The sequence below is a fragment of the Chiloscyllium punctatum genome, chromosome 27 (genome assembly GCF_047496795.1).
Source record: "Chiloscyllium punctatum isolate Juve2018m chromosome 27, sChiPun1.3, whole genome shotgun sequence".
In the NCBI taxonomy this organism is placed as follows: Eukaryota; Metazoa; Chordata; class Chondrichthyes; order Orectolobiformes; family Hemiscylliidae; genus Chiloscyllium; species Chiloscyllium punctatum.
In genome coordinates, this window is record NC_092765.1 from 44,153,338 (window position 1) to 44,171,509 (window position 18,172).

An 18,172-nucleotide genomic window follows, 5' to 3' on the forward strand; every position below is an offset into this window, starting at 1 on the left:
GAAACTGCAGGAACATACAATTTTTTTCATCTACACCTGATGGCCCAACAATCAAAGCAGTCCAGTAAAGGATCATTTTTATTAAAACTCTCACTTATGGAGAGTTTTCATATTTATCGATCAATGGATTATATAGTTATACTGACCTTTCATACCTTTCAAGAGCATTTACATCTAGCCCATCAATCTGTAATTTCCATATTGCAGGTTAAAGGCCCTTTAACAGTCCTAAAGGGGTTTGTTTGAACTTATCACAAAGTTAAAATGGCCCTGGTGAATTCAGATTTCCATCCAAAGTGGGGCAGGGTCTGTTCTATTCTCTAGGCTAACAAAAACAGAAATGAGGCAGCAATTCCACATTTGAGACTCCCCTGACATTTTAAAAGTCTGGCCCTAGGTCTCCAGATCCTGAAAACAGGAAGATAGATTGTCAAGGAGGACAAAAGATATTTGAAATTCCTTCCCTTATTGACCATGATCTAGAGTATAGAGTGTATGGGCAGGGTGTTTTTGCCAAGACAAGGTAGACCACAGACAGATCACTGCATGCAGTTTTCATTAACATATTAGAGAAGAATATGATCACACCAAAGAGGGCACTAAAAACTTCCACAAGGATGTTGCCAGGAATAAAGATTTGTTCACTGCAGCCAAATTGGACTGGCTGGGTTTAGATTGGAACAATGGAGGCTCCAGCAGAAAAAAATTAATGTGGCCTTCGATGGAGTGTTTAGGAAACACGTATTTCTGTTATCAGAGATATCAATAACCAGAGGACAAAACTCTAAAGTAATTGACAGAAAGATCATAAGGGTGTTGAGGAGTAATATTTTTATGCAGATGAGTCAATGATCTGGAACTTACTGACTGAAAGAATGAAAGAGGCATAGAGGTGGCATAGCTAGGGCTACAATCCAATGGACTGAATGTGTGCTAAGACTGGTAGTTTTCTTCTATTATAGCATAGGAGATACAGTTAGTAAGTTTGCAGATGACACCAAAATTGGAGGGGTAGTGGACAGCGAAGAGGGATACCTCAGATTATAACAGGATCTTGACCAGATGGGCCAATGGGCTGAGAAGTGGCAGATGGATTTTAATTCAGATAAATGCGAGGTGCAGCATTTTGGGAAAAAAAAGAGACCTTGGAGTGCAGGTTCATAGCTCCTTGAAAGTGGAGTCACAGGTAAATAGGATAGTGAAGGCAGCATTTGGTATGCTTTCCTTTATTGGTCAGAGTACTGAGTACAGGAGTTGGGAGGTCCTGCTGCAGTTGTACAGGACATTGGTCAGGCCACTGTTGGAATACTACGTGCAATTCTGGTCACCTTCCTATCAGAAAGATGTTGTGAAACTTGAAAAAGTTCAGAAAAGATTTACAAGGATGTTGCCAGGTTTGGAGAATTTGAGCTATAGGGAGAGGCTGAACAGGCTGGGGCTGTTTTCCCTGGAGCATCGGAGGCCGAGGGGTGACCTTATAGAGGTTTACAAAATTATGAAGGGCATGGATAGGGTAAATAGGCAAAGTCTTTTCCCTGGGGTCAGGAAGTCCAGAACTAGAGGGCATAAGTTTAGGGTGAGAGGGTAAAGATATAAAAGAGACCTAAGGGGCAATTTTTTCACGCAGAGGGTGGTACATGTATGGTATGAGCTGCCAGAGGATGTGGTGGAGGCTGGTACAATTGCAACATTTAAGAGGCATTTGGATGGGTATATGAATAGGAAGGGTTTGGAGGGATATGGGCCGGGTGCTGGCAGGTGGGACTAGATTGGCTTGGGATATCTGGTTGGCATGAACAGGTTGGACCGAAGTGTCTGTTTCCATGCTGTACATCTCTATGACTCTATGACAAACACAATGGGTGAATGACCTCTTTCTGTGCTTTAAATCTTTCTACATATTTAGTAGGGGCATTATGGGCAAGTATTTTGATTGGCATAATGTGACTATTGGTGTCCTGCAAAAATCAGTATAAGGGCCTGAACTATCCATCCATTTACTAATGTCTTAGATGGTGGAAAAGAAGGTTACACCCCAAAGTATTCTGATGACAATGTCAGGCAGCACTGTAAGTGTGTGACTGGAAAAATTGCAATCATGATTGGTTTGGAGCTGGTTAGCTCAGTTGGTCAGATGGCTAGCCTGTGCTCGAAAATAATACCAATAATGTGGGTTTGAATGTTCTTCTAGCTGAGACAGATTTGGTACCTGCCACCTGAGGGTAGAAAAGAATGATAAACCACCACTAACAAAAACCACTGAGCATAATGCTCAAGATGAGTAGACACTGAACCAAGGAACAGTCTTTAGGCAAAGCTTGACCAATGCCGGCAAACGTATGATCATCCACTTCAGACATAAAAAGATTATGACAGAATACTTTCTAAATAGTAAAAGATTGACAACAGAGGAATCCAGAAAGACATGAGAGTCGAGAATTACTGATCATTCAAATGTCTGAATAGGTTCAGAAGATAATTAAAATATCTAATGGCATTCTAGCTTTTAAATCAAAGGAGTAAAAGTTATACTTCCTAAGTACCACACTGAAAGTACTGCTGGTAGATTTAGGAGGCTCAAGGTAATATTGCCCTTGAAATTGGTGTCATGTAGATTTTTCAGAATGATAACTGGACTCCAAATATCAAAAAATGAAAACTGATTGCACAAAGTAGCTTTGTATACCTTGGAATTCAATAGGTTGGTGATTTTCTCCAGGTTTTCAATACATTATGACTCTAAATATTAATGGAGAAAAAATGGTATACACAAAAGCTATCCCTGCTGGTCTAGAACAAAACACCCAGTCTCAAAATTAGAGCCAAATATTTCAACAGCAAGACGAGAAAACATTTCTACTTATAAAGAATGATACAAGTTGCTCTCCTGGAAATGGTAGTTGATACTAGGTCAAATATTAATTTTAAAACTGAGAATTTCATGAAGCTAAGGTATGAACAGGTATGAGGTAAACTTTGCTACATGGGCCTAAGTAACAAATCAGCCATGATCTCAGAGAACAAGCTAATGAGAGTGATTATGGCATATTGCACAAGCGTGATCACTGTGTCATTCTGATTGAACTGGATGCAGTATCACTGATTATACAGTGATGACACCAACCTATCTTTTATTTCTCTTTAACTGCACTGCTGACAGAACAACCCCATCAGGGGTTTAAGTTAACAATGTTTAAACCTATGTTTTAATCACATAACTAATAACAAAACAGTAAAAGTAACTGAGATAGAAAGCAAAGATGCCATACAAAAACAATAAAAACATCATCACTTTCTTAAATACAAAATCCTCATTGGAAATATCACTCGTCATCACAGACATCCCTTTTTTATTCAAGGTAATGGCTCCTTCAAGGTGTGGAGTCATCTATTGTTGCAAGGTGACTTTGAATTCTGATTGCAGATCTGTATGGCTTTCAATGAGAATTACCTGATTTTGTTGGGACTGTGAGTTCTATATCACTTGCCATTTGTCCTTGGCTCTCTGTATCTGTTGCTGATCAAAGAAAACATACCACTATTTGCTTTCAGTCCCCAGGTAATATTTTCTGAGCACTTCTCTCCCAGTCTGGGTAGACAAAGGAAATTTTCTGAGTTTTCTCTCCAAGGGATCCTTGAACCAGAACCTCAGTACACCCAGCTGCAGTGTCTGAGTTTAAGTTGTGAACAGGAGATCACTTTCGAGATTTTATCATCGTTTGTATGTACGACGTCCAATCATTTGAACTGGGGTCGGATGAGGACTGCTTCAATTCCAGACATTTCTGCTCTTTAAAATACTTAAGTGTTAAACACCTTGTCCTCTCTTTTGATGCCCATGAAATTCCAAATGCCTCCCATGGAGAAATTATCCATCTGTCTAATATATCTGGAATAAATTGTCCATGTCTCTCAGACATATAGCATGATAATTATCATTACAGCTTTGTACACAGCATTGTTTGTTCAAAGTTTTATACCTTATTTCATCTGCATTCTCTTGTGTAAAATTGGTAATGTTGAGATTGCATTTTAATTAGCATTTTATTCATTCAGGTATTTCTGGAGCTTCTAGATGAAGTTATCTACAGCCTTCAGGGTAATGTCATTGATAGTTATATGTGGGGTTTGGTCAGAATTTGGTGACAATTGGTGTAGTACCTTTGTCTTCCTTAAGCTGATGGTTAGCCCATCGCCATCAACACAGAAAACATGGCAGCGAGGAATAGACTGAAAAGCATAAGTGTCATGACATACCTCTGCACCATACAATTTGTTCTGAGAAAAGGGTCAGTCCACTCACCACAGTCAGCGACACTGGCCATCAATTCATCATGTCTGCTGCATCCAAATTACACCTCAACCAGACCTTCCGAATTTGACCAAGACTTTCCACAAGGACTCTCTCATTACCAGGTCAAAGGCCTTCATCAGGCCAACAAGACACTACTGTCTGCTGCTCTCAAAATTTCTGTTCTATTTCCCAAAATGTTGCAAGTGTTTTCACCTTTACTTGAAATCATTTTGATTTTCTGCCATTACACATGTCCTTTGGTTTTAGAAACTTTACTCAAATCTCATAAGTAGCAAGATTCCTTTCTGGTTGCCACACAGAGATTTTTGTCATTTGTCTCTTTTCAAGTGAACAATTGTGAACTCAGAGGATTGTTTGATGATCCCACTTTTTATGATTCAAATGTCTGATGGATCCGGGTGCCGGAATTTGTATATGCCTCCTGGGCTCCTCTTTGATCCTGGAGCTTTACTTGAGGGTTGGGATCTGATACTTTTTCAACCTCTATAAGCAGGGACTTTTTTTCTCCCAGATTTCATTTGGACAGTGTGCATATTACTAAAATCGAGATTATCATATTCTCGTGAAGGATAAAGTGCACAAGAGGCTGTTAATTTAAACAGAACATTTGCCAAGTGCTGAAGTTAATTATTTTGTATAAGCCTTATTCATGTTTCAAACTATTTCAACATTGGGTGCATTGAAACCAGGTGTCAAAACAGTTGAACTACAGACAGTGTGACCAAGTGTAATTTCCTAAGAGATGAATTCCAAGCACTGACTTGCCCATTTGAGCAAAGCTTCTAGTAGGAGTTAGCACTGCTGCCTCACAGCGCCAGAGACCCGGGTTCAATTCCCGCTTCAGGTGACTCTCTGTGTGGAGTTTGCACATTCTCCCCGTGTCTGCGTGGGTTTCCTCCGGGTGCTCCGGTTTCCTCCCACACTCCAAAGATGTGCAGGTCAGGTGAATTGGCCATGCTAAATTGCCCGTAGTGTTAGGTAAGGGGTATATGCAGGGGTATGGGTGGGTTGCGCTTCGGCGGGGTGGTGTGGACTTGTTGGGCCGAAGGGCCTGTTTCCACACTGTAAGTAATCGAGTGAAATACTCATCCTCAAGCGGGTCAAAATGTTGGGTCACTTACACACATTATCCAGTATTGTATCGAGAATCACAAAAGCTGCAAGTCAATACCTTCTTCAATGATTAAATCTTCTGACACAGGCACTATTTCTTGCAATGAAACGTCCTCTGGGATAATTGCCATTCTTCTGTGAGTGTACATGAAAATCCTAAAGGGAATAACATGAAACAGTTTGTTTCAATAAAGACCGAAACAGTAAAGGGACAAAACAGTTTTAAAATTCATTACCAGGATGTGGACATCACTTATAAGTTTGCCATTTAGGGTCCATCCTAAGCTACTTGACTTCGGGTCATAGAGAAGAAAGTGAGGACTGCAGATGCTGGAGATCAGAATTGAAAAGTGTGGCACTGGAAAAGCACAGCAGGTCAGGCAGCATATGAGCAGCATGTCACATTCCTACTTAAGGGCTTATGCCTGAAATGTTAGTTCTCTTGCTGCTCAAATGCTGCCTGACCTGCTGTGCTTTTCCAACACAACACGTTTTGATTTATTCAAAGAGTCATACATAAGGGAAACAGACCTTTTAGTACACTTCGTCCATGTCAACCAATTTTCCCAAACTAAACTAGTCACACTACACATGCATCCACCATTTTATCCAACAGTTCATTCCAAATACAAACCAACCTCTGTGTAAAAACGTTGCCCCTCAGGTCCCTTTCAAATATTTCTCTTAAAATTTATACCTTTATTGTGAACTCTTAGCTCTTCACCTTATCGGAGTCCCTCATGATTTTATAAACATATATAAGGTCACTTTGTGGGCGGCACGGTGGCACAGTGGTTAGCACTGCTGCCTCACAGCGCCAGAGACCCGGGTTCATTTCCCGCCTCAGGCGACTGACTGTGTGGAGTTTGCACATTGTCCCCGTGTCTGCGTGGGTTTCCTCCGGGTGCTCCGGTTTCCTCCCACAGTCCAAAGATGTGCAGGTCAGGTGAATTGGCCATGCTAAATTGCCCGTAGTGTTAGGTAAGGGGTAAATGTAGGGGTATGGGTGGGTTGCGCTTCGGCGGGGCGGTGTGGACTTGTTGGGCCGAAGGGCCTGTTTCCACACTGTAAGTAATCTAATCTAATCACCCCTCAGCCTCCTATGCTCCGGTAAAAAAACTTCGCCATATAACTCACCCTCCAGCTCCAGCAATATCCAGGTCAATCTTTTCTGAACCCTCTCCAATTTAATAACATACTTCTTATGGCAGGGCAACCAGAATTGTACACAGTGCTCCAAAACTGGCCTCACCAACGTCCTGTACAACCTCAACATGATGTCCTAACTCCTATATACAATGCACTGAGCAATGTAGGCAAGCATGCTAAACACCTTCTTAACCACCCGGTCTACCTGCCATGCTAATTTCAAAGAACTACGTACCTGAACCCCTATGTCTCTCTGTTCGACAACACTATCCAGGGCCCTTCCATCAACTATATAAGTCCTGCTCTTATTCATTTCACCAAAATGCAATACTTAGCATTTATTGAAATTAAACTCCAACTGCCACTCCTCAGCATTCTGGCCCAATTAATCAAGATTGATCAGTAGTTTGAGACAACAGAGGAGCTTGCAAAGCCTTTTTAGAAGGAAGCTAAGAGTCAACAACATTGATGTGCAACTGGATCATGCTTAAGCTGGCTGGGGTGAGGCGAGGTAGGATTTCTTCCACAAAGGACATTACTTGAGTTTTAATGACAATTGGCAACTTTTTGGTCACTTTTATTAAGTTCAGCTTTTTAAAAAAGTTTCAGATTTTTATTATAACTTGAAATCAAAACCTTAAACTGCCACAATGAAATGAAGACTTGCGTAATTTAGATCATCTGCTCCGACGATAAGTTCAAACTTCTGGAATACTCATCCATAGTATAAACACCAGCCTAACTAGAATAATGCTACCTGAGATCAATCTTCGCTCAAACAATCGAAAAGCAGTCACACCTCCCTGCAATAAAATGTCAGTTTGCAGGTGATGGAAACAGCTTTTAAGTAAAACATATAATCAAAACATATTGCAATCCCATTGCAGATAGAGACTTTTAGTATTAAGGAAACAATCAAATATTTGGGACATTATCTTCAAATCACCTCTTCTGTTAGAAGTCCAGGTATGTTTAAAAAGAAAACAACTATTTAAAATGTATTTATTTTGTAAAAGCTTACTTTTCGATGGTGATCTTTTTGTCAGTAGCTTGCATTTGGTAAAGCTATCCCTAAGTGAATAGAGCTTGCAACCTTCATTTTTACACCTTTTGCTGTATTGTATTAAGGAGCACCATAGAACAGGGCTTGGCTGAATTATTACATTTGACTTTGTTCTAAGCATCAGCATGAAATAATCTGAGAGTTGATATTTGTATTACTTACAATATTGGAACAAGAAATTCAATATAAACCGTGGCCCAGAAATTATGAAATTTTTGATAGCTATCTGTTACACTTTGCGTCACCACCCCTCTGAATCTCACCTCAAACACAGCATTCAGCAGAGCCAAAGATGAACATGGAAATCCTGAAGTTGCAATCTCTCATTCAGTGCTCTGTTCCAGGTTGCAGTGTGGATCCCTAACCTCAGCCAGTCAACAATGTGTAAAATCTAGCAAAAACAATTTTTTTCCTGCTCTCATATTACTGTGAAAAACCCCATAAAATTTTAAATGTTCTTCAGTGGCTTCAATAATGAGGCTTCTAACTGAAATCTGAGCAATGACTGCTTCTGAGTAACCAACCTGGCTCCAAAAATACATAATATTTTATATTATATACTGATAAAAATCTCCATTAAAATTGTCGTAATTTGAAATAATTAAAGCAAGTTTTCTTCATATGAGCTTCTTTCTTCAACTTATTTATGCCTACTGCTGTCTAAATTCTATAACAGGTGCCTCAAATATGAGTGCATTTTCATTTCCTAACCTCCTGAGTGTTGCTTGAACAAGGTGATGGAATTACTACAGTTTCATATTGAACTCCCCATGAAACAATTACTTTAATTACATGTTGAGAAAGTTCATATTCTCACTACAGAAATCATGACATTGGTGCAGCTTTCTTTGAGGTCGGCAGCAAGTACCGTTTTGCTTTGTCATTGACCATAAAATCAAGACCACTGTCTTTAAGGGTAAAGAATTACATTACTAACATTGACAAGATTTGAAGAATATAATTCATCCCAGTTTGCAGACCATGATTGTACTACCTCAGCTAATTCAAAGAATAAATGAGATCCCAGAATTGACAGCTACTTAACCTGTTAGATGTCAATTCGAGGAACACACTGGCAAAGCTGGCATTTTTCTCAGTGAAGTTTGAGGAAGACTTGACACGCGAGTTCAAAATCTGGACACAGTAAATGGAGAAAAACAGCTTCCATTGACAGAAGGGCACCATTTAAAGGGATTGGCAAAGGAACCCAAAGAAACAGGAGGAAAGCATGTTTTATGCAGCAAGTCGTTTGGATCCAGAATGCACTGCCAGAGTGTTTGGTGGAAGCAGATTCAACCGTGATTATCAGAAGAGAAGTAGGTAATTAACTGAATACATTATTATGAAAAAAGGGGGGCAGTGGTATCAGCAGAATTGTTTTCAGGATACCTACAAAGGATTGGATGGGCTGACTGGCTATAGCATAGAAAGAAGCAATTCGAGAAATCTGTGTGCAGGATATTAAAGTGAAACCTTTTCCCAATATTGAAAAAGCATGTATAGTATGATTATGGGAACTGTTAGAGGACTGTTTCTACCTCCATATGTTAATCTCAAATCTTAAAATTTTAAAAATCCTTTAGCAGGATGTGTCGCTGCTAATTTAAGTTAGTATTTATGACCCATCCCTAATTGCGCTTTCACAGTTGTTGTTGAGCACTGCTGTTCATGAGGGGTAGGTCCATCCACAATGTTGGAAGTCAATTCCAGGTTTTTGATCCAGTGATGGTGGAGGAACAATAATATAGTTCCAGGTCAGGATCATGTAGGAGAGGAACTTGCAGGTGATGGTATTCCCATCCATCTGTGCCCTTGTGGTGGTAAGGATTGTGGTGTGGAAGGTGTTGTCAAAGAGCCCTGGCGAGTTGTTCAGTGCGTCTTGTCGATGGTACACACGGTTACCAAGATGTGATGGTGGTTCAAGGAGTAAATGCTGAAGGCAGTGGATAGGGTATTATTCATGCGGCCTGCTTCGTCCTGAATCAAATTCCTTGACTGTGGTTGGAGCTGCACTCATCTGGGCAAGTGAATATTCATTATATTCATAACTTGTGTCTTGTGGGCAGGCTTTGGGGAGTTGGGAGAACTCCTAACACCTGAACTGCACTTGTAGCCACAGTATTGACATGGCTGGGCCAGTTCAGTTTCTGGATAATGGTAATCCCCAGGAGGTTGATCGGGGGAATTCAACAATGGTCATGTCATTAAATTCCAAGGCAAAATGGCTAAATATTTTATTGAAGATGGTCATTACCTGGCATTCATGAGAGGGCATGTTACTTGCCACTTATCAGCTCAAGACGGGGTGTTGTCCATGTATTTTTGCACAAGGACATAGACTGCTTTAGTTGAATTACTCACTTATGACGTGATGCCAGGCAGTTTAGCTATAATATGCCATTTATTATTAACATTGAAATATTCCACTGAGGAATCAATAAGATTTTTGAAACAGTCACCTCTAAAGCCACAACTACTACTAGTTAGAAGGACAAGGGTAGCCAATACATCGGAACACCACTGTCTGCAAATTCTTCTCCAAGCCACTCAACATCCTGACTTTGAAATATATCGCATTTCCTTCAGTTACATTGGGTCAAATTTCTCGAACTTCCTCCTGACTGACATTGTGGATCTACCTACACCAAATGGATTGCAATGGTACAAGACAGCTCACCATTATCTGGCAATAAATGTTAGCCCAGCCAGCATCGCTTGTAAATTTAAAAGTATTTTTAATTCTTAACATTGGTGCTACTTAACATCAAGACTGACAACAAAACTTTAAATGTTTAAAAACAGAAACTTACGCATACTCGCCACTGCACTCCACAAGTCCAATAATACGGCTTTCAATCGATTCTCCATGTTGCATTATGCCTTGTACCGCATACAAAAAAACGCTAAGGAACAGACAGAATTGCTGAAAGTCCAGTGAATGGTATGCTTGCCAAATTAACAAAGTCCTGGCAACAGTGCACTTCAAACAGCTGATAATCTGCATATTCTTGATCCTCCCATTCCAGTGCAACCTTTCCCAATATTGATGTTAGATGGAAGAAACTGAATAAGGCAAGATATATCATAAAATCTGGTATGACAAATTTGGATTTATCAATACAGGCAGACTAACTCACTTGAAGTCAGAATTAAATAAGAATTCAAAAGCAAGTACCTGCAGTCATTTACTTGACTGTCATTTAAACATGCCAGGGAGGGACAGAAAAAGCACATCCTGAGGTGATGCTAAAAACAAATATCACACATTGCATATGCTACTGTATTGCACACAAATAGAAGGCTGCCTCTATTTACAGACAACACTAATATGTTTGGGTACTATCTAGTGAGTGTTCTGTCAGAACACAGGAGCTTGGGTCTCAACTATTTAAAGTATATATTAATGACTTGAGGAGTTGAGGATAACATAGTCATGTGTGCTAACAGTACAAACCTAAGTGGTAAAACAAATGAAGTGGTAGTCTGAAGAGCCTGTACAGTCAAGTCGGCTATGTGCGCAACAACATGGCAGATGGCATATGATGTGGCAAGTTAATCATGGTGAGAAGGGTAAAAAGCAGAATATTTTTTGATTAATGAGGAATTGGAAAATGTTTCCATTCAGGGAGCACCAGAGAGTCCCAGTACATAATTCACAGAAGGCAGGCATTTAGGAAATGTACATCTTTCTTAAATATTATGAGGATTTCAGTCTTTATCACCCTTGAAGGCTGTGAATTCTATATTCCCACCACCTACTGAGTGAAAAAGCTTTTTCTCATATCTTTTCTAAACCTTTTCCGCAAAACCTTAAATCTATGTCCCCTAGACATTGATCCCTCCACCAACAAAAACATTAATTTGTTTTTAACCTCTCTATGCCTCATAATTTTATACATCTCAAACACACACACACACACACACACTCGGTCTCTCTCTCCAAGCAAAAAGATTACAGCTTATCCAATCTCTCTTCACAACTTAATTCCTCCATCCCAGGCAACATCCTTGCAAATCTCCTCTGCACCTTCTCCACTATTTTCACTACCATCCCGTAATTTGGATTCCAGAACCATGCACAATACTCCAGATGTGGCCTAACCAACTTTTTATACAGTTCTAGTATAACCTCCCTGCTCATAAACACTATGCCACAGCTAATAAAGGCAGGTATTCATAAGAGGCACAGTTAGTAAGTTTGCAGATGATACCAAAATTGAAGGTGTAGTGGATAGCGAAGAGGGTTACCTCAGATTACAACAGGATCTGGACCAGAGGGGCCAATGGGCTGAGAAGTGGCAGATGGAGTTTAATTCAGATAAATGAGAGGTGCTGCATTTTGGGAAAGCAAATCTTAGCAGGACTTATACATTTAAGAGTCAGGTCCTAGAGAGTGTTGCTGAACAGAAAGACCTTGGAGTGCAGGTTCATAGCTCCTTGAAAGTGGAGTCGCAAGTAGATAGGATAGTGAAGAAGGCATTTGGTATGCTTTCCTTTATTGGTCAGAGTATTGAGTACAGGACTTGGGAGTCATGTTGCAGCTGCACAGGACATTGGTCAGGCCATTATTGGAATATTGCGTGCAATTCTGGTCTCCTTCCTATCGGAAAGATGTTGTGAAACTTGAAAGGGTTCAGAAAAGATTTACAAGGATGTTGCCAGGTTTGGAGGATCTGAGCTACAGGGAGTGGCTGAACAGGTTGGGGCTGTTTTCCCTGGAGCGTCGGAGTCTGAGGGGTGACCTCATAGAGATTTACAAAATTATGAGGGGCACGGATAGGGTAAATAGGCAAAGTCTTTTCCCTGGGGTCAGGGAGTCCAGAACTAGAGGGCATAGGTTTAGGGTGAGAGGGGAAAGATATAAAAGAGACCTAAGGGGCAACTTTTTCACGCAGAGGGTGATACATGTATGGAATGAGCTGCCAGAGGATGTGGTGGAGGTGGGTACAATTGCAACATTTAAGAGGCATATGAATAGGAAGGGTTTGGAGGGATATGGGCCGGGTGCTGGCAGGTGGGACTAGATTGGGTTGGGATATCTGGTCGGCATGGATGGGTTGGACCGAAGTGTCTGTTTCCATGCTGTACATCTCTATGACTCTCAGTACTTTGTCCACCTAGCTTGCCACCTTAAGAGACTGGTTGTCATGCAGAGCAAAGTCCAAACCAAAACCAACCCTTGGGGAACTCCACCACACGTCTTCTACCAGCCCAAAAAATATCCATTAACTCTTTGTTTCCTATCCCTTGGCCTTTATCTTATCCATGTGGCTACTGATCCACTTACGCCATGAGCTATAACATTCCTCATAAATCTGTTGCATGGCATTATATTTAACGCCTTTTAGAAGTACATGTACATCACATTAACAATAACCCTCACCAACTCTCTCTGTTATCTCTTCAAAAAGCATCATCAAATTAGTTAAACACAATATTCCCTTAAGATATCCATGCTGACTCTTCTGAATGAAAATACATTTTCCACTTATTTTCTATCCCAAATAATTGTTTCAGGAAATGACCCCACCACTGAAGTTAAACTAACTGATCGATAATTCAGACAAGGGTGCAACATGTGCAATTCACTAGTCATCTGGCACCATCCCGAAGCCAGAGAGAATTGAAAGATACTTACCAGTGCTCTACAATTTCCACCCTCACTTCCTTAGATATCCTTGGATTCATTTCAATGGTGCTTTATCAATTTTAAGCATCAACAGACTAACCAACTCCTTCTGTTTATCAGTTTTAAACCCCTCCATCACCAAGGTTTTGACTTCTTTTGTAAAGGTAGATGCAGAGTATTCTTTTTAAGACTTCCCTTTACTTTGGCTGCTAGTTTTTTTTTCATAATCCTTTATTGTTATTCTTATTTGCTGTATTATGTCCCTTTTGAACCTTTTGCATTCAGCTTAGTTTTCAAATGTATTTTTGACCTGACACTTGTTTTGATTTCACTTGTTCTTTTTCATCTTAAACTCCAACTCATTTATTATTCAGGGAGCTCTGGGTCTGTTTGCCTTCAGGTCAATACAAGGCTTCACCTGAAAGTCTACGTGAAGTTTTCTTACCTAAGGAAGGCTATTACCCTAAAGGCAGTATGATCACGGTTGACTGGACCAGTTCTCAGGATGAATGGATTTTCCATTGAAAAAGGTTAAGTAAATTAGGCTTACATTAGATGGACTTTAGAGAGCTGACCTAATTGCAGCACATAAAACTCAAAGATTTCACAGGATGGATATTTAAAAATGCTTTTACTGGTTCAGGAATCTGGAACACAGGGTTACGGACTCAGAATGTAGAATTGACCATCTCGGACTGAGGAAAGATTTCTTCACCAAAAGAGTTCTTGCAAATTCTCTAGACCAAAGATATGTATGCTCAGTTATTGGATGGTAAATTAAACAAGATAAAGGTATTCAGATTTGGGGGTATTAAGAATATCATGGAATATGGCAATAATGTGGGAAGATGGAGTGGAGGTATATCCGCTGTGATCTTGTTAAATGGTGAAACAGGCTCAGTGAGCTAAATTGTCTTCGCAAAGATTGCATCTATTTGTGTCCTGAATCCTTGCAAGAACAATAAGCAATTGAGTGAGTTTCTTGAGAGATTAAATCAACGAGGAACTAGAAGTTGGAAAATTGCATAAGAAACATCTAAAAGCAAGGTACATGTTGTAATTTATTCAAAGTTTGTGAGAAGATTGATGCTTGGGTGCTCGTTGTTGTGGTTCTGTTCGCCGAGCTGGGAATTTGTGTTGCAGATGTTTCGTCCCCTGTCTAGGTGACATCCTCAGTGCTTGGGAGCCTCCTGTGAAGAATTCTGTGTTGTTTCCTCCAGCATTTATAGTGGTTTGTCTCTGCTGCTCCCAGTTGTCAGTTCTAGCTGTCCGCTGCAGTGGCCGGTATATTGGGTGCAGGTCGATGTGTTTGTTGATAGAACCTATGGATGAGTGCCATGCCTCTAGGAATTCCCTGGCTGTTCTCTGTTTGGCTTGTCCTATAATAGTAGCGTTGTCCCAGTCGAACTCATGTTGTCATCTGTGTGTGTGGCTCCTAAGGATAGCTGGTCATGTCGTTTCGTGGCTAGTTAGTGTTCATGGATACGGATCATTAGCTGTCTTCCTGTTTGTCCTATGTAGTGTTTTGTGCAGTCCTTACATGGGATTTTGTACACTACATTGGTTTTGCTCATGCTGGGTATCGGATCCTTCATCCTGGTGAGTTGTTGTCTGAGAGTGGCTGTTGGTTTGTGTGCTGTTATGAGTCCTAATGGTCATAATAGTCTGGCTGTAAGTTCAGAAGTGTTCTTGATGTATGGTAACATGGCTAGTCCTTTTGGTTGTGGCATGTCCTCATTCCGTTGTCTTTCCCTGAGGCATCTGTTAATGAAATTGCGGGGGTATCCATTTTTGGTGAATACATTGTAGAGGCGTTCTTCTTCCTCTTTTTGCAGTTCTGATGTGCTGCAGTGTGTTGTGGCCCTTTTGAACAGTGTCTTGATGCAACTTCTTTTGTGTGTGCTGGGGTGGTTGCTTTCGTAGTTCAGGACTTGGTCTGTGCGTGTTGCTTTCCTGTATACCTTTGTGGTGAATTCTCCGCTCGGTGTTCTCTGTACCATCACGTCTAGGAATGGGAGTTGGTTGTCCTTTTCTTCCTCTCTAATGAATCTGATTCCTGTGAGTGTGGCGTTAATGATCTGGTGTGTGTTTTGATGATCCGGAAAATATAATTTATTTACACCAAGATTTCACCTTTATGACTTGGATTAGTATAACAATTATTAGCTGAGATGTTGCATTGTTGGAATGGTTAGACCAGGTCTTGCTTGGTCTGACAACTTCATTGCACCACTACTCACAAACTTCTCATGAAGACTTGCAACGGTAGATGGTAAATCACCGCTTCTAACCATCTAACACCGTCCTGAGGAAGGATCACTCAAGCCGAAATGTTAACTCTGATTTCTCTGCACAGATGCTGCCAGACTGTTGAGCTTTTCCAGCAACTTCTAACAATACTCAAGTAAACATGTGGGTTCATGTCACACTACAGGTGACCACCGTTGCACTATGCGCACACACAGACAGACAGACCTATACACAGAAACGCGCACACTCCCACATGCACCTTCTCACAGACTTAAACCCCTTTACACTCATATATATTATATATACACTCACAACCCCCCAACCCAGACAGACAGACACACACATGCACATATACATTTGTGGGGTGAATTTGTACTTGCAGAATTACATTGTACTTTGCTCAAAAACTGCATGAATCCACGTATATCTCTGTTAACTCATTTTTTTTAAGATTAGAATGTCTAAACATTATGGCACAGACAGGGAACACAGGGGCCTAACATCTTCAACATCTTATCTGGCTGACACCAATTTTTACAGCGAACTTAAGAATGTAACTTTTTTTTAAAAAAGTTTTGTGATTTACATATGAAAGAAGTGAAACTATCATGATCATTCTAACAGATGAGAGACTTAACAAACAAGCAAGCTATTTTTCAATGTATAATCTCAGCTACATCACACTGTCAACTTTTGCTATAAATTCTGTGTCTTACAATTTGTATCCTCCACAATCACCTGATGAAGGAGCGTCGCTCCAAAAACTAATGCTTCCAATTAAACCTGTTGGGCTACAACCTGGGTGTTGTGTGATTTTTAACAATTAAACAAAAGCGCCCTAATCCCACAAATAAAAGCAGTCTGAAAGGCTCTCCAACCCAACATGTGAGCCACCTCCCAACACACTGTAACTTTGCTGGAGTCTGTGCCTGCTCCCTCAGGGAAACATAGTTTAAAGGAGGGGCTGGAGACTCTCGAGGCCGTCCCCTTCCCCCCCCCCCAACGACCACGTACTCCATCCCCGCTCCAGCTAAAACTCGAGGTCGAGGTCTCTGCTGGACAAAGGCCCGGACGGCCCCGGGTTAATCCTGAAGGATACTGTTCGGCAGCAGTGCCCTGGGGCCAGCGTCTCCTGCAGCACACCCGACTGGTCCATGGCAACCGGGGGGGAAGTGTTCCTCCTCCTCCCTGGCAACGGCACGTGCCCCGGGCTCCTGCCGATGCTGCTGCAATGCCCTCCCTGGGACGGTGCAAGGTTCCTTCTCTCCCCGGCTGGCTTCGGTTCCTGCCTTTTCTCCTTCGCCTCTTGTCGCCTGTACTTTTCCACCCGGTTGGTCCGCGACTCCCTAGTTTCGCAATCCCTCCCCGTTATTCCTTTAAAGTCATTTATTTTTGCTCCGCTACTTTGCTTTGTTTGTTCCGCTCGCTTTGTTTTGCAATGCCTCTTTTTTCTCTCTCTCTTTGCAATTCCGTTCCAATCTTTCCCGTATCCTCCCACTCTGCTTTTTTTTCCAAAAACCGCTGATCATCGGACCCTGTCTCCACCCTCTGCCGCTGACAGTCCGCAGACAGCTCAGGAGATTGCCACGTTCGATTCCAAATGTCAAAATCTCTGCTTCTCTTGCTGGGCGAATAGCTGGAATTTGGATTTCAGTTCCCTAAATCTTTGCAAATTCCAAAAATATCCCATCGCATTCCATTCACAGTTTGCGTTAAAGAGTACCCTGCTGTGAAAATGTAATGATATTGCTTGCAGATGTGAAGTTTTAAAGAGGAAGGATCGACAGGATTTCGACGCCCGTTTGTCTCAATTTGGTTGGGGGGGAACACCAGCCCGTGTCGCGTTCAGACAAGACAGAGAAGGTCTGGAACGAATTACTTGGCCTCGGTTGGGGAAGGGGGGCATTAATCTGTGTGTCACTGGGTTTAGAAAATGAAAGAGTCACAAATGTTGCTCGTGGTCACGGTTTAGTGGGTCCAAATCTTCTGAAATGATAAACGTAACCAAAGTTGAAAGACTCCATTCTAGCTGTGCTGGCAATGCCAGGCCTTCAGGAATAACTCATGAAATCTCACTCTCCTAACTTTTCCCCAAAGCCCTACAAATATTTTTCTCCTTAGATAATTTTCCTATTCTCTTTTAAAAGCCTCCGTAATACTCAGGTAATGCATTTCAGATCTTCAATACTCGCTGCATGAAATAATTTTCTATGCATCATTTTTGTTTTGTTTCTCATAGAGTCTTAAAGATGTACGGCACAGAAACAGATCCTTTGGTCCAACTCGCACCTACCTACCAGATATCCCAACACAATCTAGTCCCACCTGCCAGCACCCAGCCATATCCCTCCAAACCCTTCCTATTCATATACTCATCCAGATGCCTTTTAAATGTTGTAATTGTACCAGCCTCCACCACTTCCTCTGGCAGCTCATTCTACATACACACCACCTTCTGCATGAAAAGTTGCCCCTTAGGTCTCTTTTATATCTTTCCCTTCTCACCCTAAACCTATGCCCTGTGGTTCTGGACTCCCCCAACGCAGGGAAAAAACCTTATTTATTTACCCTCTCCATGCTCATGATTTTATAAATCTCTATAAGGTCACCCCTCAGCTTCCAACACTCCAGGGAAAACAGCCCTAGCCAATTC

The 18,172-nt window shown here is 41.2% G+C and overlaps 1 protein-coding gene across 5 annotated transcripts in view; it reads right to left on the reverse strand.

Moving 5' to 3' along the window:
- inpp5b (inositol polyphosphate-5-phosphatase B) overlaps window positions 1-17,360 on the reverse strand; it is a 171,868-nt gene extending 154,508 nt beyond the window's left edge. Inside the window, exons 1-3 of one of the 5 annotated variants that reach the window (XM_072548556.1) lie at window positions 16,619-17,360; window positions 10,451-15,347; window positions 5,487-5,584 (exon numbers count right to left, since the gene is read on the reverse strand). In XM_072548556.1, the coding sequence (XP_072404657.1) occupies window positions 5,487-5,584; window positions 10,451-10,644 (292 nt within the window). In that variant the 5' untranslated portion in view covers window positions 10,645-15,347; window positions 16,619-17,360. Of the gene's footprint in view, window positions 1-5,486; window positions 5,585-10,450; window positions 16,499-16,617 lie in introns of those variants that run through there. The other 4 variants (XM_072548558.1, XM_072548560.1, XM_072548557.1 and 1 more) reach the window with 4 other exon arrangements.
- Window positions 17,361-18,172: the final 812 nt, after the last annotated feature.